Genomic DNA, 21,859 nt, shown 5'->3' with positions numbered 1-21,859 from the left:
TGTCAGTATCAGTGCTGCACAATCGCTGAACAAGAGGAGGTGTAAGGCCCTCCTTCCGTCTGATAGCCTACAGGTCACCCTTGGGCAAGGAGTAGTATCTGTTTAGCCTCCCATTCAGGGTCATGTGAAGCCAGGGTCATGTGAAGCCATGGATTGCAGATGGTGGATGGTTTTTACAAGCAGATTCTACAAATTGGAATTTATGGTTGTAAAACTAAAAATGCCAGACAGATGAATGATCAACTGATGAATGGTCAGGGCTACCCGTCCAGTGTGGAAACTGCATCTGAGGAAGGCAACGCGAAATCACTTCAGTATTTTTCCCTTGTATAATCGTGAACTTAGCATCGACTATGGTCTCAGCTCCAAGATGGAGCCTTTGCCGAAGGAGAACAGGGGAGGCAACAACTACAATTCGGAAGGTCAGAAATCATGACAGATGGAGAGACACGATTGCCCACGCTGAAAGGTAAGGCACCTGAATGAATGTACATACATCACCAGACGAAACAGTGTTTCTCTGGACCTCGATGCATGGACAAACACAATACACAGCACATAATAATCACACATATACATAAAGTCAAAATATAAATTTTTTAAAATGTAAAATAAATATATAATTTCAACTAAATCTATGGAAATATTTTGAAATTAGTTATTTACTCGGTTACAGGTTCATCAATTCCACAGCCTGCAGAAAGAAGCTATTCCCCAGCCTGATTTTGATGCTCCTGTACCCTCTTCCTATTGGTAGTTGGTTAACGGCATTATGTGCTGGATGGAAGGAGTCCACAATAATTCTTTGAACCTTACTGAAGCAAAACTCCTGGCGAAAAATGAGAAGAGCGCTTTCTTAGTAGTAATATTGGTACTAACACCTACCCCCGGGACAAGCTGCAACGAGTTCTACTAAACACTACTCTCTTTAAATTTTGAGCATCAGTGATTGGCACTAATCTGCTGTGGGAAAAAGCTCCGTAATTCAAAACTTGGCAAACATTGAAAGGCATTTTCTTTTCATTGTTAAGGAGGGATTCAGAATGAATTGTCTTTTTTTTAAATAAAAGTTTTGTTTTTAAAAAGATGCAACCTTTTGGATACTTGGAATTCCCAGGAGTTAACCCCTTTGAGAAAGGAATAAGTTTGTTCTCTCAAAGATAGTTGATCTTATCAAACCTCACAATCAGACAAGACACTTTCTCTCTCATGCTTGCAGGCAGATCTAAAGTTACCACGCTGCAAGGGACCAAACTCTGGCCTTTATTGTAGGATCAACAATGATTCTCTTCAGCCACAGTTTAATATTTCTTACAGGTATCTCGGTAGCTATTATGATTTGTGAATCAAATTAATTTATATGCGCTTTGAATATCAATCATAATGAAACCCAGACTCGATTGTGCTGTTGCAGGGAAGGTTGGTGGATTCCTTGCCAGAATACTCCTGGATACAAAATGTTGCCAACTTTCTTTTTTTGTTGTTTGCTATTTACTCTCCATAAGATTGGTGCCAGGATGGAAAAGAGGCCAACAGACGCCTACAAAAATAGGTTAGCAATCCTGGTGCGCTCCCAAAACTGAAGGAATCTCAAATGAAAGAATCTTACGGACAGAGAATTCAAATTGAAAGGGGATTCCAATCAGGAGGATTCAAAGACCTTACTACAACTCCAGCGCTCCAATACACAACCTATGTGGTACATCACTGTAATGTGTAATTATCTGGTCAGGAACACGTATTGGCTGGTTGTACCTGCGGTCCCTCCCACAGGGACTGTTCCACAGCCCCCTGCAACTCAATGCAGGACAACCAAATAGTAAGGATATGTTATGTTCTCAAGTGAATTAAAGCCTATTGGTTTCTTCACAATAGTCTCCTGAGTGATTGAAGGGCCATCAATTGAATTCACTACAATGGAGCAGATCCTCAAACCAGAAAAGCTGGAGATCGACCCTCAATCTCCTGAGGCATAAACCAGCTTCGAACCCTGGCTGCACTGTTTTGAGGCCTTCCTGCAGCCCTCCTTTACCATTGTGCGATCAGAGACCAACAAATTGCAAGGACAGCACTCGTGGCTTACCAGAGGCTTAATCGAACTGGCTTGAGAGGTTCCAAGTGACGTTATGACGTAACAGGGCAGTGACATCATTTAGGACGTGAGGGGTTTTCAAAAGCTGCGCGTGACTGTTCAAGTAAACAACTTTTACTGAACTTTGACTTGTCTGCGTCTGATCATTTTCTTGTTCTCCATTTCACACTGCGACACAGTTGCGACAATACACATTGTATTATGTATCGCAATATATTGATGTTTGTTTTTACTATTTGATTCTGTATTCTATCCTCCTCATGTATTGTTTACTTTAATATGTTTAATAAAAAGACATTATGAACTAACAAACCTTTTAAATTTTGTTTGGGACTAAAGGGTCTTTGACAGTACTATCACAGGAACTGTAATGGAAAATGCACCAGACAATGGTTAATTAAACTATTTCTTTCTTTGGCTTGGCTTCGCAGATGAAGATTTATGGAGGGGTAAATGTCCACGTCAGCTGCAGGCTCATTTGTGGCTGACAAGTCCGATGCGGGACAGGCAGACATGGTTGCAGCGGTTGCAAGGGAAAATTGGTTGGTTGGGGTTGGGTGTTGGGTTTTTCCTCCTTTGTCTTTTGTCAGTGAGGTGGGCTCTGCGGTCTTCTTCAAAGGAGGTTGCTGCCCGCCGAACTGTGAGGCGCCAAGATGCACGGTTTGAGGCGAGATCAGCCCACTGGCGGTGGTCAATGTAGCAGGCACCAAGAGATTTTTTAGGCAGTCCTTGTACCTCTTCTTTGGTGCACCTCTGTCACGGTGGCCAGTGGAGAGCTCGTCATATAACACGATCTTGGGAAGGCGATGGTCCTCCATTCTGGAAACCTGACCTACCCAGCGCAGCTGGATCTTCAGCAGCGTGGATTCGATGCTGTTGGCCTCTGCCATCTCGAGTACTTCGATGTTGGAGATGAAGTCGCTCCAATGAACGTTGAGGATGGAGCGGAGGCAACGCTGGTGGAAGCGTTCTAGGAGCCTTAGGTGATGCTGGTAGAGGACCCATGATTCGGAGACGAACAGGAGTGTGGGTACGACAAAGGCTCTGTACATGCTAATCTTTGTGAGGTTTTTCAGTTGGTTGTTTTTCCAGACTCTTTTGTGTAGTCTTCCAAAGGCGCTATTTGCCTTGGCGAATCTGTTGTCTATCTCGTTGTCGATCCTTGCATCCGATGAAATGGTGCAGCCCTGATAGGTAAACTGGTTGACCATTTTGAGTTTTGTGTGCCCGATGGAGATGTGGGGGGGGCTAGTAGTCATGGTGGGGAGCTGGCTGATGGAGGACCTCAGTTTTCTTCATGCTGACTTCCAGGACAAACATTTTGGCAGTTTCTGCAAAACAGGATGTCAAGCGCTGAAGAGCTGGCTCTGAATGGGCAACTAAAGAGGCATCGTCTGCAAAGTGTAGTTCACGGACAAGTTGCTTTGTGTCTTGGTGTGAGCTTGCAGGCGCCTCAGATTGAAGAGACTGCCATCCGTGCGGTACCGGATGTAAACAGCGTCTTCATTGTTGAGGTCTTTCATGGCTTGGTTCAGCATCATGCTGAAGAAGATTGAAAAGAGGGTTGGTGCGAGAACGCAGCCTTGCTTCATGCCATTGTTAATGGAGAAGGGTTCAGAGAGATCATTGCTGTATCTGACCCGACCTTGTTGGTTTTCGTGCAGTTGGATAACCATGTTGAGGAACTTTGGGGGGCATCCGAGGCGCTCTAGTATTTGCCAAAACCCTTTCCTGCTAACGGTGTCGAAAGCTTTGGTGAGGTCAACAAAGGTGATGTGGAGTCCTTTGTTTTGTTCTCTGCTATTAACAACATAACAATACTTACTTAACTCTGAACTTAACCCCACTATGTGCAAATGTAAATATGTGTGTGTGTGAATCTTTAAATTTTCACCATCATTTTCGTCTTGCTGGAAGGTCTTTAATTCTCAGTTCAGAAATAATTATTTCATATAAACATCATATCTTCAGGCTTCTTTACTCACAATGTGGCTATTTTCTTCCACAATGAATTCACAAACCAAGATGAGGGTTAACAATGTGGCTATTTTCTTCCACAAATTCACAAACACAGACAAGAGCTAAACAAATGTGATTATCTTCTTTCAAGATGAAGTCACAAACCAGAAAAAGTTTAAACGAAGTGGCTATACAAAAATAGACCCAGTAGAAATCTGTCCTCTTCGAAAGAGACAGCGAAATGGTCTTCCTTATTTCAAAGGTGACTGATTCTGTGTTCCCCTTTTCCCAGGAGTAACACACAGCAATAGCACTAATTCTAGTTACTGTAACTCAACCCTGTCTTTCACAAGGTTTCAACCTTTGTCTCACAGGGCTTTTGACTTCTGTAAACTCCAAGCTGAACTATTTTAAAACTGAACTCAAAATGTCAGAATTCAGTAATATAGTTCTCCAAATCATGTGACCATTACATTCTACCAAAATTCTGTTCCTTTTTCAAAACCATTCCATATGCATTACAACCTCTGACCTCATCTCTGTTCAAGAGGCTTAAGTGGCCTTCATTAAAAACAGATGGCTCCTTCAGCAGTTCTTGAATAATTAAGACCCACTTGAAATCCAATAGCTCTGTCTGTCCAAGACACGTTGACTCCGAGAATGAACACTCTTCTCAGAAAACAATGGTTCTCTATAAAAGTGCTCTGACCTGGGTGACCCTGTTCCAACCCACAGCTACTTACTACAAATACAGGTACAATATTTTATCTCTATAATTTACTTTACTGAGACATTTTTATATAAGAAATATAGTTTAACATAAACTTAAAGGTTAACACAAATCCATTACAGATTGAAAAAGAAAGGATGTAATGCACTGCCAGACTAAGACCACGCGGAAATTGGAGGAATAATACCTCACCTTCTGTCTGGGCACCCTTCAACTGGATGGCATTAATATTGACTTCTCTGGCTTCTGTTACCCCACCCCACATCTTCATCCTCCTGTCTCCTTTCCTCTGGTTCTGATTCTGTTTTCCCTTTCCCTTCTCTTTCATCTCGCAAAGTCAAAATCAGTTCTCACCTTTCCTCTTATCATTTTCAATTAGCACCTTTTACTTGCTGGTCTGAACTTCTCCTCTTCCATTCTTCCCCCTTTCTCTCCCAGTCTTTATTCAGGCACCTGACTGCTTTTTGCTCATAGCTTAAAGAAGGACTCAGGCCCGAGATGTTGGTAATCTACCTTCACCTCCTGTGGACACTGTGATACAGGCTGAGTTCCACCAGCATTTATTGTGTGTTTTTACTGCAATCACAGCCACTGCAGGCTTCCATGTATCATTCCAGGATGTAATGTGTGCCTGAGTTCTGAGGTCTTGATGAAGACTGTTAATGCTTCCCAACTTGCCAGTATAGACAAGAGGCACGGTTAGCGTAGCGGTTAGTGCAATGCTTTTATAGCGCCAGTGATCGGGAATGGGTTTACAATCCTGCGCTGTCTGTAAGGGGTTTCGTTCTCCCTGTCCCTGGGGGCTCCGGTTTCCTTCCACCATTCGAAACGTGCTGGAGGTGTAAATTGGGTAGCACGGACTCATGGGCCGAAATGGCCTGTTACCATGCGATATGTTTAAATTTTAAAAAATTCTCTCTGTCTTTTGAATGTTCTGCACCTTTCCTAATGTCAGAGCCAGTCAAGAATAAGCATCAGATGATTGGAAAGTCACTGACCTACTGGTAGGAGTATAATTAGCTGCACAAGCTCTTCATCCTTGAAAAAGAATGACCTGCCCCACGTGAAATTATTTTTTTAATCAAAGCAACTCCCAACCAGTGACTTTTATATCTGTGATTTCCTGAAAGCTTCTGGTCTCCTTAGTTTCTTTAATGCAGTGGGTTTCACAGCAGGTGCCCAGCGGTTCTCCTTTGGCATTTATTCACTGACCTGTGAAGCACAATTCTCCCCATCATACTGAGAAGCAGCTGGAATTCTCAATCCCTCAGGTCTTAAGACAAGAAGACATAGGAGCAGAAACAGGCCATTCATCCCATCGAGTCTGCCCCACCATTCAATCATGAACTGATCCATTTTCCCACTTAGCTCCACTGCACGACCTTCTCCCCATAACCTTTGAGCCCCTGGCTAATCAAGAACATTTCAATCTCTGCCTTAATTCAATCTTACCACCCAGCACATGCTCTGTTCTCGCTGCTGCCATCAGGAAAGAGGTCCCGGTGCCACAAGACTCGCCCCCACCAGGTACAGGAACAGCTGCTCCCCCTCCACCATCAGACTCCTCAACCACAAATTCATTCATAGACTCTGATTTGTGCACTTCATTGATTTTCTTTTGTTCTCTCTGTTTTACACAGTCAGTTTGTTTACATTCATTATCTGTTTACAGTTCTTTTACTTTTTTACACGTTAACACTGTTCATTTTTTTTGCATTACCTATTAGTGGTAATTCTGCCGCGCCTGCAGGAGAAAGGAATCTCAGGGTTGTATGTGATGTCATGTACGTACTCTGACAATAAATCTGAAATATGAATCTGGTCCGTCGGAAAGATTCATAATTCAAGTTTCAAGATTCAAGATTCTTTTATTGTCATGTAATAAAATAGATGTAATATTACATATTCGGAGGTTAATTCACAGGACCTTAAAAATGGCAGAGAGGATCACTGAAGTCTCCCTTCCAGCCATCGTTGTCTGAAGAGGACACGCGATATCATCAAGGACCCCTTCCACCCTGCACACAGCATCTTTCAGCCTCTCGCATTGGGAAAGAGATACAGGAGGATCAGAGCCAGCGCCACGAGGCTGAGGAGTGAGAACGCTGAATGACCAAAGGAACTGCTCACACTAACCATCCGAGACCCTCATTTGTACAAAACACTATCCATTTATTTTTATAGACATAATACTTGTTCTGCATATGTATTATTTGTCTGTATGTGTGCTATGTTTGCATGCTTTTGCCCTGAGGACCAGAGAACACTGTTTCATTGGATGGTACTTGTACCATCTCACTGACAAAAGACAAAGGAGGAAAAACCAAACACCCAACCCCAACCAACCAATTTTCCCCTGCAACCGCTGCAACCGTGTCTGCCTGTCCCGCATCGGACTTGTCAGCCACAAACGAGCCTGCAGCTGACATGGACATTTACCCTCCATAAATCTTCGTCCGCAAAGCCAAGCCAAAGAAGACTTGTACAATCAGACAACAAGAAACTTGACTTGACATGAAGTTTACTTTAGTCTACCGTAAGGCAGACAAAGATTCACCATCATCAGTCAAAGAAAGAAAAGTAAAAGAGAGTCCTTTTACAGTCCATGGATTCGCCTCTAGTGCCTCAGCAGCTGCACAGATCTCAGTCCAAACTATCAGTAACCTGAGATCCAGATCCAAAACGGACACAATCAGGAAGCCCTCAGTGCCCTTGGCACCTTCTCATAATCTGGTTCATATACCTTCAAGCAGTCTCTACCAGTTGTCAGCCTGGGGTGAGTCTTTCGATCGCAGTCATAGGCAGCCTGTGTGAGTTCCTTGAGTCACCAACAGTCCACCGCCTGTATTCTTCAGCCACAGAGCCCCTCACTGGTCCACTGCCATGGTCAACATCCCTTAAGGTTGTCTCCTCTGCTTCTGTTTCTCAGTGCGGGGCGGTTCTCCCCGCTTTCTGGTGCCCTGCACCAGTCCTCTACTTGCCCAGTCTGTAACTTCTTGAGGCCGCTGAACACAGGCTTAGACCCCTATGGACACAGGATTTTAAAATAAAACACCGTCAGCTCCTTTAACAGCCCATTTGAAGCCTGTATGGAGCCGTCGTTGTTGGAATAGGCGGTGGGACCCTGCAGAGTAGTGCTGTGCCTCTGCTCCCAATCCTCCGTGGGTCCATACCAGCAGGAGAGCTGCCATTACAGCATAACCTTGAAGAAATGGAGCCACAAGGATTCAGCAGTCCTGTGGAGTTGTTTCCCGCTCCCTATGTGAGTTGCTCCTCGGCCTGCTGCGTAAGGAAACAGTGGTACCTGGCTCCGATTGTGCCACCAAGTTGAACAGACAGTAGAATGCCATCAGATGTCAAGGGCTTGAATTCTTGAAGCATCAAGGGAGCACGAGACTCTGGCAGCTGAAGGTGAAAGATGAGGGTTGTACAGAAATATATCCCCCAGCGGGGATTTAAAGAAAGAGGCATGAGATAGATCAGTGAGTGTACTAATTCAAATCCAAACAGAAGCAGTTGGTCAATTGAAATTTAGGGTCTAAATAGGAGGGATTTAAAAATAAAGATTTAAAATCAGCATGAAGCTGCTGGATTATTTTGAAAATCTAGTCAGTTTACTTTTGACCTTGTAGGAAGGAGAGCTGGCTCTTTCACTCAGACTAATTCAAGTTCAAGTTTATTACCGATTGGACCAGCTTAACCCAACGAATCAGCATTTTCCTAACCATGGTGCAAAAACAGTGCAAGTAGACATACAGACAAATGATACATATATTCAGATACACAGAATATACATTTTTTATATGCATACATTATTAATAAATAAGAGAGCCAGCAGGAGTTGTTTTAGCAGCCTTGCAGCCCGTAGGAAGAAGCTTTTTCTCAGCCTGGTGGTGCTGTAACTTCGCTGACAGGAGCAGCTGGAAGATGCTACATGCAGGGTTGTAGGGGTCCTCACAGATTTTGTGAGTCCTTTTTAAACAACGATCCTGGTAAATCACATCGACTTTGGGGGAGGGGGGAGCGGTGTGCAGGGGAGGTGTGGAGAAGTTCACAAGTATCATACACAATGTTCCATGACCTGCTGAGTGTCTCCAGTACTTCTGTGTATCACATGAGACCCTGCCATCTGCAGATTTTGTGTTCACCTCCTGGTCTGAGTGCTGGTTATTTCATAGACATACAGCAAGGCTGCAGGCACCCTTATTGTTCTACTACAGTTCAACTTAATGACTTAATTGAGTGCACAAATCATGAAGTCATAAAAAGTGAATGCTTTTCTGTATCTCAAGAACAACTTCAACATCTGAAGAAATTCACATTTACTCCAGGGCATTATCAGAATGTAAGAAATAGGAGCAGGAGTCGGCATTTGGCCCGTCGAGGCTGCTCTGCCATTCAGTGTTGATTCATGGCTGATCTGGCCGTGGATTCATTTTCACTTTTCCTCATAATCCTTAAATCCCCTTCTGTGCAAAAATGTTTTAAATGTTTCTTAACAGTATTTAATGAGGCCTGTTCACCTTAGGCAGAAAATTTCAGAGTCTGGGAAAAGCAGTTTGTTCTCAGCTCCATCCAAAATCTACTCCCCTGAATCTTTTTTTTTTAATTTTTTATTTTTCACACCATAAATCACATTAGCCATGATATACACTTTTTCTTTTTCACACATATACAGTGACTTTTTCTCCCCCTCCTCCCTCCTCCCAGGCCACCCCCCACCCCCCCCTCCTCATCCATTTTAGGTATACAATCTAGGTTGCATTAAACCAGTCAGACAATGTTGAGGCTATCCCTCCAGTTTTAATCTCACGTCCAGGGAAACCAACTTTCCTGCCTCTCTCTAACCATTTGACAGCTTTTTGACATCTCTTGGCCTGTACTTGTTGGAATTTAAGAGAATGAGGGGGGATCTCATTGAAACTTTGGACAGAGTAGATGTAGAAAGGTCATTTCCCACGGTGGGAGTCTGCATCAAGAGGGCACAACTTCAGGATTGAAAGGCGTCCACTTAGATGAGAATTGCATAGGAATTTCTTCAACCAGAGAGTAGTAAATCTGTGGAATTTGTTGCCACAGGCGGTTGTGGAAGTTATCAAAGGCAATGGGGAGAAGGCCGGGCAGTGGGGCTGAGTAGGAAAATGACTCACCTCAAGATTGAATGGTGGGGCAGACTCAAGGGGCTGAATTGCCTATTTCTGCTCCAAAGTCTTATGGTCTTACACTATTACTGTCCATCCCCTCCATAATTTTATATGTTTCTATAAGATTCCCACTCATCCTTCTGAATTCTAGCGAGTACAGTCCCAGGTGATTCAATCGCTCCTCTCTGGAATCAACCTGGTGAAACTCCTCTGCACCTCTGTACTTCAGATATATTAAACGAGTGGTTTGGAAGGTGGACCTGACCACATACCTGTGAAAAAGCAGTAAGCAATAATTGCAGGTGTAGCCCGTGATGGAATGAGACTTCTTAGGCACAGATAAAACCATGAAGGGACATTGATAGGGTGGACGGTCACAATCTTTTCTCCAGGGTAAAAGCGTCAAATGCCAAAGAACATTTGGTTAAGGAGAAGGTGGAGGAAATTTAAGGGAGATGTACGCAGCAAATCCTTTACACAGAGAGCAGTGGGTGCCTGGAAAGGGCTCTTAGGAGTTATGGTGGAAGCAAATATAAAATAGTGGGGTTTAAGAGGCTTCTAGATAGACGCATGAACACAAAGGGGATGGAGGGAAGTCTCATCAGGTACAAACAGCACAGTTTTAGTTTAATTTGAACACCTTGTTTGGCACAGGGCCTAGACTGCACGGTTCTCTGTTCTGCACATTCAGTGAGGGGTCACTGACCATTCCCCAGGTTGAGGGGAAAGGTTTAAGGTGAGAGGAGAAAGAATTAAAGAGGACCTGAGGGGAAACTTTTACCACCTAGAGGATTGTGCATAGATGGGAATGAGCTGCCAGAAGAAGAGATAGAGGGAGGTGCAATTAGTTTGAAAGGGTACGGGGATGGGAAAGGTTTCAAGGGATATGCCACAAATTGGTCAGGATGGATGGGTAGGGTTGAACAGCCCGTTTTCATGTTGTGCAACTCTACAACAGTGTGGGAAATAACACTGCATAAATTCAGCAATTAACTGCGTGCAATGGCAGGACGATCATTAACACCCACCTCGCTGGTGGCATTGCTGAATGGTTCTCTGAGTAAACGTACGGACCTCTTTATATTTCTGCAGGAAACTTTCGATAAACTGGCTGGCTTGACTTGTCGAGACTCGGAGAAACTCAGACAGACGGTCCTTACCTGTGAGACAAACAAAATATTTATTTTCAAATAAAGCTGGTCAAACCCAATTTTATTTTTTTGAGTCCGCTCACCTAATAATGGTGACAGCACTTCCGAACAGGATAAAGTAAAAACACAATGCTGGAGGAACTTAGCAGATCTCACAGTGCCCATATGAGGTAAAGATATATAACCAGAGGTAAAAAGGAAAAAACACACAAATGCTGGTGAAATTCAGCAGGTCAAACAGTGCCTTTATGTACCAAAGGTGAAGATACATCACCAATGTTTCAGGCTTGAGCCCTTTATCAAGAGGTAAAACATAAAAGATCTGGAGACGCCGGGGATGGAGGAAAAAAACAACGCTGGAGGAACTCAGCAGGTCAAACAGTGTCCTTTATATGGCAAAGATACATAACCAAGGTTCCAGACTTGAGCTTTTCCAGCAAGGTATGAGCAAAATGCAAGCAGGCGCCCAAACAAAATGGTAAGGAGAGGGGAAGGGGGAGGACCACAATCCCAAAGGTGGGAAGTAATAGGCAGGTAAGGGAAGGAGGGCACAGCAGCAAACAGGGGGAGGGGGGATGGCTCGGTGAAAGGAGAGGGAAGGGGGAGAGAGCTCAAGGAACCAAATGAGTTCCTCCAGCAGTTTTGTGATTTTTTTGGTAATCATTTTAGTATATTTAACAATCAACAATCATATCAAATGTAAAACATCAAGAAAACCCCTCTATTAAACAGAGAAAGAATGAAGAAAAATAAAATAAAACATCCCATTGTCAGTGGGATGGAGACGCGATAGCACCAGTGTTAAAATCTTTACGGAGGTCTACTGCCTAGCCAGTAGCAATCGTAACTCTATATTGGCACCAGTGAGGTACCTGAATGCTCTAAATAAGGTTGCCAGATTTTTGGGACAGTGTTATGTCCTTTCCTTTTGAAGTGGGTTGCAGCTATTCGTTTCTGAAGACTACCTATCCTGGAGGTCCTGCTGGTATCCCCCACCCTTTTTTTCATATTTTATTTATAATTTTAAATCACTTAACATTAATTATAACATATTGATACAAACATTATATAATTGAATAAAATCCCCCATCCCCCCTCATCCTCCCCACTAAAACCCTCCCTCCTCCCCCTTCCACCTACAAAAAAAGAAGAAAGGAGATCATCACTAAGAACAACACTAATCAACTTTTTAGCTGCGGAGACCGAGACATCCACCGGAGCAACCGAGAGATTAAATTTTAAAACCAGGAGTTTTTATATATGGGCTCCATACTTTTACAAAAAATGACATTTATCCCTCAAATTATACATTATCTTTTCTAGAGAAATACAGGATTTCATTTCAATGTGCCATCTTTGCATTCCTAAAACTAAATCAGATTTCCAAGTAATAGCCAAACATTTTTAGAAACAGCCAAAACCAAACGTAGAAATTAAATTTGGTACGTAGTCAATCTCAATTCTAAAGCAATCGACTTAATGTCCCCTAATAAAACCAACATAGGATCAAATGGTAAACTCACTTTTAATACTTGCTCCAAAAACAATTTAACTTGTAACCAAAAATTCTTAACCTTACAAGTCCAAGTCGAATGCAAAAAAAGTACTTATTTCTTGTCCACATCTAAAACACAAATCTGAAGAAATTAATTTGAATTTCTATTTCAGTTTACAACTGATGTAAAAAATTATATTTGTACTAATCTATATCTTACATTTATAACCTTAGTCATATTGACCTTAGATAAATTTCTCCAAACGTTTTCATCTATCTTTCTATTTAAATCAAATTCCCATTTCATTCTTGATTTATGAACATTCAACTTAGGCATTTTATTTTGTAATAACTTATACATCTCAGAAATAAATTTATTTGGTTCTTCCTCAGTGAGCAATAATTTCAAAGCAGATTGTCTAGGTAATTTTAAACTAGGGCCTAATTTTTCCAATGAAAAAGCTTTAACCTGATAATAACAAAAAAAATGTATTATTGGGAACTTGAAATTTCTCCTTATTCGATTAAAAGATAAAAACTTGCTTGCTTTTAAACAATCTTTAACTTTTTAAATCCCCAATTGATTCCATATCTTCAAAAACTGATTATTGACAGTAAAAGGAAAAATTTTATTTTGATATAGGTATTTTTGCTTCCCACCTATATGATAATCAATTTTATTCCATATTTCAATTAAATGTTTCAAAATTGGTGGATCCTTACCAATTAACAATTTTTAGTTCCACTTAAAAATAAATCGGACATAAACTTCTCATCAATTTTATCTAACTCAATATTCACCCAAATAGAAGATTTATTTAAATCAAACTTTCCATTAATAAATTTCAGATATGCAGATTTATAATAATTCTGAAAAAGAGGAAGTTGTAAACCAGCTCATTCAAATTTCCAAGTTAATTTCTCCAAAGCTACCCAATTCATTTTCACCTTCCATAAAAATTAAGTTAAAGTCTTTAAAATTTTGGGGGGTACTAAACAAGAAATAGATTGAAAAAGATATGGAATCCTTGGAAAAATATTCATTTTAATACAATTCACTCTTCCTATTAAAGTAACAGGTAAATCATTCCACCTATTTAAATCATCTTTAATTTTATTAAATAATGTAACAATTTAACTTATACAAATTATCTAATTTTTTAATCAATTCTAATACCTAAATATTTAATTGGATTATTTGTCTACATAAATTGAGCTACATGTTTACAATGATCATAATCTCCTTCTACTAACAGCATAACTTCACTGTTATCCCAATTAACTTTATAACCAGACATTTCTCCATAACCTTTTAACTTTTTATATAAAGAAACTAAAGAATTTTAAAGATCTGTTATATAAATCAATACATTGTCTGCAAATAGACTCATTTTATATTCCTCTTTATTCACTTTAATTCCTTTAATATTAACATATTGTCTTATTGTGCCAATGGTTCAATTGCTAAAACAATGCAGGAGATAAAGGATAGCCTTTCCTAGCTGATCGTGTTAATGAAAAAGGAGTAAGTTGTCCATTAGTAACTACTTTAGCCACAGGATTTCTATATAAAGCTTTAATCCAATTAATAAATTTTGACCCAAATTGAAATTTTGTAATACCTTAAATAATTCCATTCTAATCTATCAAAAGCATTTTCTGCATCTAACAATAAAACTAATGCTGAATCCACTTGTCTCTGAGAACTATGTATTATACTAATTAGTTACATTATCAGCAGAGCATCTTTTCTTAATAAATCCAGGTTGATCCAAATTAACAAACTCAGGTATATTCATTTACTCTATTAGCCAAAACTTTAGCAACAATATTATAATCAACATTTAATAACGATATAGGTCTATAGGTTGTTTTTCCAGACTCTTTTGTGTAGTCTTCCAAAGGCGCTATTTGCCTTGGCGAGTCTGTTGTCTATCTCTTTGTCGATCCTTGCATCAGATTAAATGGTGCAGCCGAGGTAGGTAAACACACAAAGATCAGCGTGTACAGAGCTGTTGTCATACCCACGCTCCTGTTCAGCTCCGAATCATGGGTCCTCTACCGGCATCACCTACGGCTCCTAGAACACTTCCATCAGCGCTGTCTCTGCTCCATCCTCAATGTTCATTGGAATGACTTCATCACCAATATCATACTCGAGCTGGCAGAGTCCACAAGCATTGAATCCATGCTGCTGAAGACCCAACTGCGCTGGGTGGGTCACGTCTCCAGAATGGAGGACTATCGCCTTCCCAAGATCGTGTTATATGGCGAGCTCTGGCCACCGAGACAGAGGTGCACCAAAGAAGAGGTACAAGGACTGCCTAAAGAAATCTCTTGGTGCCTGCCCCATTGACCACCGTTAGTGGGCTGTTATCGCCTCCAACCGTGCATTTTGGCACCTCACAGTTCGGCGGGTAGCAACCTCCTTTGAAGAAGACCGCAGAGCCCACCTCACTGACAAAAGGCAAAGGAGGAAAAACCAAACACCCAACCCCAAGCCACCAATTTTCCCTTGTAACTGCTGCAACCGTGCCTGCCTGTCCCGCATCGTACTTGTCAGTCACCAACGAGCCTGCAGCACACGTGGACATACCCCTCCATAAATCTTCATCCTCAAAGCCAAGCCAAAGAAAAGGTCTATAAGAAGCAGATTTTAATAAATCTTTATCTTTCTTAGGTTTTCCAGTTATTACAGCATTTGAAAAAGATTCAGATAAAAGCAAGTTACAGTTGCTGGCTTTAATATTTCCATTAATAAAGGCATCAATAAATCTTTAAAATTTTTATAAAATTCAGATGTAAACCCATCTTCCCCAGGAGATTTCCCATTTTGCACAGAATTTAAAGCTTTAATAATTTTTTTCAACATAAATGGAGAATCTAAATCTTTCTGAGTTTGGCAATTCAAAGATGATAATTGAAGCTTCTGTAAAAAATCATTAATTTCTTCTTCATTATTCAATGATTGAGATGAATATAACTTAGTGTAATACTCTCTAAAAGAATCGTTTATATCCTGTGGTTTATGTAATTTTCAAATTCTTCTTGACAGCATTAATAACCCTTGATGCTATGCTAGCTCCGTTTTCAATTGCCAAGCGAAAATCTTATGTGCTCATTCTCCTAATTCATAATTTTTTGATTAGTCCAATCAATTAATTTCTCAGTCCTGTAATTCTGAATTGAATTGTAATGCATTTTTAAATCAATTCTAACCTCTTTTTTTAAATGGTTTTTTTGTAAATATTTTTTCCAAAATCATAATTTCCTTCTCTAATTTATCTACTTCCTTCAGATAATTTTTCTTAATTTTGATCAAATAAGTTATTATTTGACCTCTCAAACAAGCTTTTAATGCATCCCATAAAATTAATTTATTATCAACTGAATTAACATTTGTATCTAAATACATCTGTATTTGACTTCTCAAATCATAAAATTCTGCATTTCTTAATAGTGATGAATTAAACCTCCATCTATAAACTGTTTTAATTCCACCAGAATTTGAACATGGCATCAATAACGGTGAATGTTCTGATACAATTCTAGGTTTATATTGTACATACTCAATCCTTCCCTGTAAATTAACAAAAATTAAGAAAAAATCTATTCTAGAATAAGAGTCAAACTGATAAGGATAAAATTAATATTCTCTCTCTCTAGGATTTAATTTCCTCCAAATATCTACCAAATTTAACTCTTCCATTAATATCAATATTCTTTTAGTCATTTTCGTTTTCATTAAACATTTTGTAGATTTATCTAAAATTGGATCTAAACAACAATTAAAGTCTCCAACAATTATTATATTTCCATTTACTTGTACCAAATTAAGAAAAGCATCTTGAATAAATTTTTCATCATCTATATTAGGAGCATAAATATTCATAAAAATCCAAGATTCTGAATAAATTTGACAATTTACCAACACAAATCTACCAAAAGGATCAATAATTGTTGCTTGTAATTTTTATTAATTAAAATGGCTATTCCTCGTGCTTTAGAATTAAAAGCAAAGCTATAACCTGTTCAACCCATTCCCTTTTTAACTTTTGATATTCTTTCTCTGTTAAATGAGTTTCCTGTAAAAAAAGCAATATCTACTTTCAACTTCTTAATATGAGCTAAAACTCTCTTCCTTTTAATTGTATTATTGAGCCCATTCACATTTAGTGTTACATAATTCAAACCTTGTATTACCATATTTTAATTTTTAAAATATTCAACTCGCCTCTCCACCTCTGGTCATCCCGGTTCCACAGCCAATTTTAAAAACATAACATTTCCAAAGATAGAAAGTAAGAAACCACAAAATTGAAAAAAAGTTTAAAAACCCAAAAGCACTGATTATTGGCCCTCGCCACTAGTGGCACGAGGCCTCGGAAAACAAAATCAGAAAAAAAGAGTACCCTCCTCCCCCAGACAGAATATCAAAATTAGATTTCAATGAGTCAAGTATGATAAGCTTTTTCAAGGTCTCTATTAACTCGATCATCATCAATTTCAACTTGAACCTCAGTCACCTGTCTTCCAGGTGAAATCCCTCCTTTCAATTTTTCTTGATTCCTTTCAATTTGTTGAGGAACAGAAGATTGCCTTCCATTCTACTTAATATTGGGCAAAGAATTGGCAAATTCCAAAGCTTCAGACTTATTGGCAAAAAATTGAGCTTGATATTGTCCATAAAAATTTTCAAGAACTGCTGTGTATCAAAAAGCAAATTTATATCATGTATTCCACAAAATTTATTTTGCTGGATAAAATTATTTTCTTCTTTTGACAATTTCATTACTCAAATCCGCATAGAAAAATTCTCTGTTATTCTGAATTACTAAAAGACTTTGTTGTCCCTTGCTTTTTGAACTGCCATTCTTAAAATAATTTCCCTATCTTGGTAACATAAACATTTAATCGAGACAGAGTGTGGCGGTTGTCCTGGGTATGGTTTTTTCCTTAGAGCTCTATGTGCTCTATCCAGCTCCAAACCATTTGGAAAATTCTCTGGTCCCAAAATTTCAGGTAGCCAATTCTGAATTTTTTTTTACTGGGTTATTGCCTTCAAAGTCCTCAGGCAACCAACACTTTTCACATTATTTCTTCGACTCTGATTTTCCAACATATCAACATTTTGCAATAAATCTTCTTCTGAATTTCCCACACCGTAAAAGAATCTTCTATCTTATTAACTATATCTTTACATTCTTCCACCTCCATATGACATTCCTGGAAGTCTTCTTCAAATTTTTGAACTTTAAATCTAATTTTATCAACTGTTTTATTACATTTTGCCATATCTTTCTTCATTTCAGTCATTTCTTCACTAATAGTTCCCAACTGATTAGTAAAATCAGCTTTCACTTCAGCAAAATTTTTTGATTAATTAAATTCATTTTTCAAAAATCTTATAAAAAATCTGTGGGTCAAGAAGTTTTGGGGTAACATAAAATGCACCCATTTTACTTTGAATATATTGATCTCCTCCTTCTTCTCCTGTTTCCTCTCCTTGTGACTGTGGCAGAAAACTTCTTTCTTCTACTCCAGGATCTTCTTCTTCCTCCTCCGTTGAGGTTGCCAAGGGCTGAAACTGTAAACGGGCTTTTTTGCTTAGCCCTTGTTTAACGTGCTGGCACCCCCCCCACTTTTTTATGCATTTGCATTATTACTTTTAGTAATTGATTTTCATGCCTTTATTGATGTTGAAGTGGGTGGGAGGGTGAAAGATTGGGGGGAGGGGGTGAAAAGAGAGAACTCGACAGAAATGACCTGTAAAAGGGGAGAATTGTTCCCCTACAATACCTGTATAACACGAGTCTATAAAACTATAAATTAAAATTTCAAAGAAAAAGACCATCTATCCATGAGTATTGGGAGTCAGACTTCCATGTTACCACTATGCATTTCTTGGCCACACAGAAGGCTCTGATCAGATCTGTTAAATATAGGATTACATTGTCTGCCATAAGTTTAATTTTGTGGCTTGTCTGACCCACCATAAAACCCTTTATCTCCAAGTTTTGTCAAATTGCTTCTGCCAAGGGCTCAATAGTCAAGACAAAAAGCCCTGGAGACAAGCTGCCACCCTATTTGCTCAATCTGCTCAAAGGAAGTGCTGCTGAGATTGGTCCATTATTGGTGACCCTACCTTTGGGTCTGTAATAAAATGTTTAACCCAATTAATAAATTATTGCCCAAATCCAAGCCTGGCCAAGACTCTAAATAAATACGGCCATTCCAGTCTGTCAAAGGCTCAGTTCAGCCTTAGACTTTGCATAGAGGTTAATAATGAAGAGCCTACATAGGTTGTTGGCTGACTGACATTTCAAAATAAAGCTGCTGCTCTGGTCTGGATTTATTTATTTTGGTATGCATTGGCCAAACCTGTTACCCAGGGCCTTAGAAATCAATTTCTAATCTGAGTTTAGTAATGAAATGGGTCAAAGTGAGGAACATTTCAATAAGTTCCCATTCTTTTTATAAATCACAGTAATTATGGCAGCAGAAAATTATTCAGGAATGTTTGGGTTTTAGATGCTAAGTAGATCCTTAAATTCTCTGTAAAATTCTGGTGGGAAACCATCCTCCCCTGGTGATTTATTGGACTGTAGTGAATCCAATACATTTTCAATTTCTTTTGAAATAAAGGGAAGGTCCAAATTTGGGTAGTTTAACAGTGGATTAAAAAAATCATCTATCTTAGCCAGGTCTTCTGGGAACTCTGATTTATATAGGTTTGTATAAAGACTCTTTAAATGTATCATTGATTCCTGTTGAATTATGTGAAACTGAGACCATTTCATTCTGGATTGAATTTATTGTTCTCAAATTCTCCTCTGCCCTCAATTGTTAGCATAAGACTTTATGTGCTTTTTCTCCCATATAACCATATACAGCACAGAACAGGCCAGTTTGGCCCTACTAGTCCATGCCAGAACAAATCCCCACCCTCCTAGTCCCACTGACCAGCACCTGGTCCATACCCCTCCAATCATCTCCCCTCCATGTAATTATCCAGTCTTTCCTTAAATGTAAATAACGTCCTTGCTTCAACCACCTCTGCCGGAAGTTTATTCCACATCCCAACCGCCCTTTGCATGAAGAAATATCCCCTCATGTTCCCTTTATAATTTTTCCCCTGCAATCTCAAACCACGGCCTCTGGTTTGAATATCCCCCACTCTTAATTGAAAAAGCCTATCCACGTTGACTCTCTCTGTCCCTTTTAAAATCTTGAACACAGTTCATAATATTTTTGTTTAGTTCTTAGGATTTCTTTTCAATTTTAAAAGTGTGCAGTGCTTTGTACTTGAGTTTTTTTTTGTTTAGAAGCACTGTATATGTTTCTCTGGAGCTGGACTGTTGAAACTCCTGTTCCAATTGCAGAATTTTTGTTCCCAATCCTTGTATGTCTGCCATGTATTTATTCTTAATACCTTTTGTATATGAGATTATCTGTCCCCTAAAATAATGTGTCCCATAGAATAAAACTATTGGGAGCAGAGGGACAGTTTATCTCACATAACAGCTTTATCTGGTGTCTGATGAATTTGCAAAATTCTGGTTTTAGGAGTAGGGTAGGATTCAGATGCCATCTGTATGAGTTAGTTGATTTTTCTGGCAACAGAATAGAGAGAGTCAAAGGCGAATGACAATGTTCTGGATGGGTATTCAGATTCTAATATTCTGTGAATTAACCGTGTTGATAACAAAAAGAGGCTAATCCTCCGTATGGGAGTCGTGTGGTGCGGAATAAAAATAGTCCCTAATTTGAGGTTGTGTTTGCCTCCACACATCTGTCAGATTTAGGTCTTTCATGAAAGCCAAAGTGGTTTTGGCTGCTTTTATTTTGGATATGGTTTGTGTTGATTTGTCCAGGATAGGGTCCAAACAAAAACTGAAGTCAGCCCCTATAAATATAATTTGTCGTCCCCCTGATACCATATCTTGAATGAACGATTCACCACCATAGTTAGGTGCGAAAAGGTTTAAAAATGTGCAAGACTCTGGGTAAAACTGATGGGTTCAATGATAGTTTTTCAATCATTACCACTGTATTTTTGTTTATCAAGATGGCTACCCCCTTGGCTTTGGAATTAAAAGATGATGATATTACACATCCTACCTACTCTCTCCTTAATTTCTTATCTTCCTGTGTAGCAAGGTGAGTTTCTTGTATAAAGGCAATATCAGTTTTCATTTTTTCAAGAGTGCCAAGACTCGTTTCCTTTTAGGTTGTCCATTCAGCCCATTCACGTTAAAGCGAACAAATTTCACAGCCTTATTCATTAATAATCATCACATGTATACCAAAGTGTCATGACCTCCCGTAAAATCTCCATACAATTAAAAATGTGTCTCCTGTGACAAAGTAGCAAAAAATGGAATGGTTGACACATTTAAAAATAAGACTAAGAATAAAGATAAAAAGCCCTCCCTCCACCACCCAATCCCCCACCCCACAATACCAACCTCCGAACATTCGGCAGTACCTTCCTCATAAAGCTGGGATATGCATTCTGCATTCACTAAGTGCAGCGTATCTAATTAACTCTTAAACATTTTGCCCAGCCCAGGGCTCCTATATCAAAAACATAAACTAATATATAAGATTATCTAATTTTGAATACAACATTAATTTTTTTCTAAAAAAAACACTCATCTCAGAAACAATTACTGTAAAAACCAGTTGCTATAAAAATCTGGTCAGTTTAATTTGGTTTAGATTGGAAGTCACCTATTGCAGTGCGCTATGGAACAGAAGCAAACACACAAAACATAAAGTCTGTTCTACAGACTTTATTCAACATAAACTTCCACAGAGCTGACTGTGAGAATCTTGTTGCAAGCTCTGAGACTGACCTCAAAGGGCCGGATCTATCTTATATCCCGGAGGGTGATTGGCAGCCGGCCGGGTGTTGCCTTGTCCTCCGGTACTTTTCTGCAAGTACACAGGTTGCCCCCTGCAGTAGGCTGGTGGTGTATCACCACACCTATCTATTATAGGTGGAAGAAGTGACCACAGATTAAGACACATATCTTCTTCTTTGGCTTGGCTTCGCGGACAAAGATTTATGGAGGGGGTAAATGTCCACGTCAGCTGCAGGCTCGTTTGTGGCTGACAAATCCGATGCGGGACAGGCAGACACGGTTGCAGCGGTTGCAGGGGAAAATTGGTTGGTTGGGGTTGGGTGTTGAGTTCTTCCTCCTTTGCCTTTTGTCAGTGAGGTGGGCTCTGCGGTCTTCTTCAAAGGAGGTTGCTGCCCGCCGATCTGTGAGGCGCCAAGATGCA

The 21,859-nt window shown here is 39.7% G+C and overlaps 1 protein-coding gene across 5 annotated transcripts in view; it reads right to left on the bottom strand.

Annotated features, from left to right (window-relative positions):
• poln (polymerase (DNA directed) nu) overlaps positions 1 to 21,859 on the bottom strand; it is a 512,442-nt gene that overhangs the window by 97,912 nt on the left and 392,671 nt on the right. For 4 of the 5 annotated variants that reach the window (XM_069942252.1, XM_069942271.1, XM_069942262.1 and 1 more), the window contains one exon: positions 10,954 to 11,085. The exons of the other annotated variant lie outside the window; for it this stretch is intronic. In XM_069942252.1, coding sequence (XP_069798353.1) covers positions 10,954 to 11,085 — 132 coding nt within the window. The remainder of the gene's footprint in view (positions 1 to 10,953; positions 11,086 to 21,859) is intronic. 5 annotated transcript variants of the gene reach the window in all.

This window comes from Narcine bancroftii, chromosome 1 (assembly GCF_036971445.1).
Source record: "Narcine bancroftii isolate sNarBan1 chromosome 1, sNarBan1.hap1, whole genome shotgun sequence".
Lineage (NCBI taxonomy): Eukaryota > Metazoa > Chordata > Chondrichthyes > Torpediniformes > Narcinidae > Narcine > Narcine bancroftii.
Note: the sequence above shows the minus strand (reverse complement) of the source record. Positions and strands in the feature narration are given on the sequence as shown.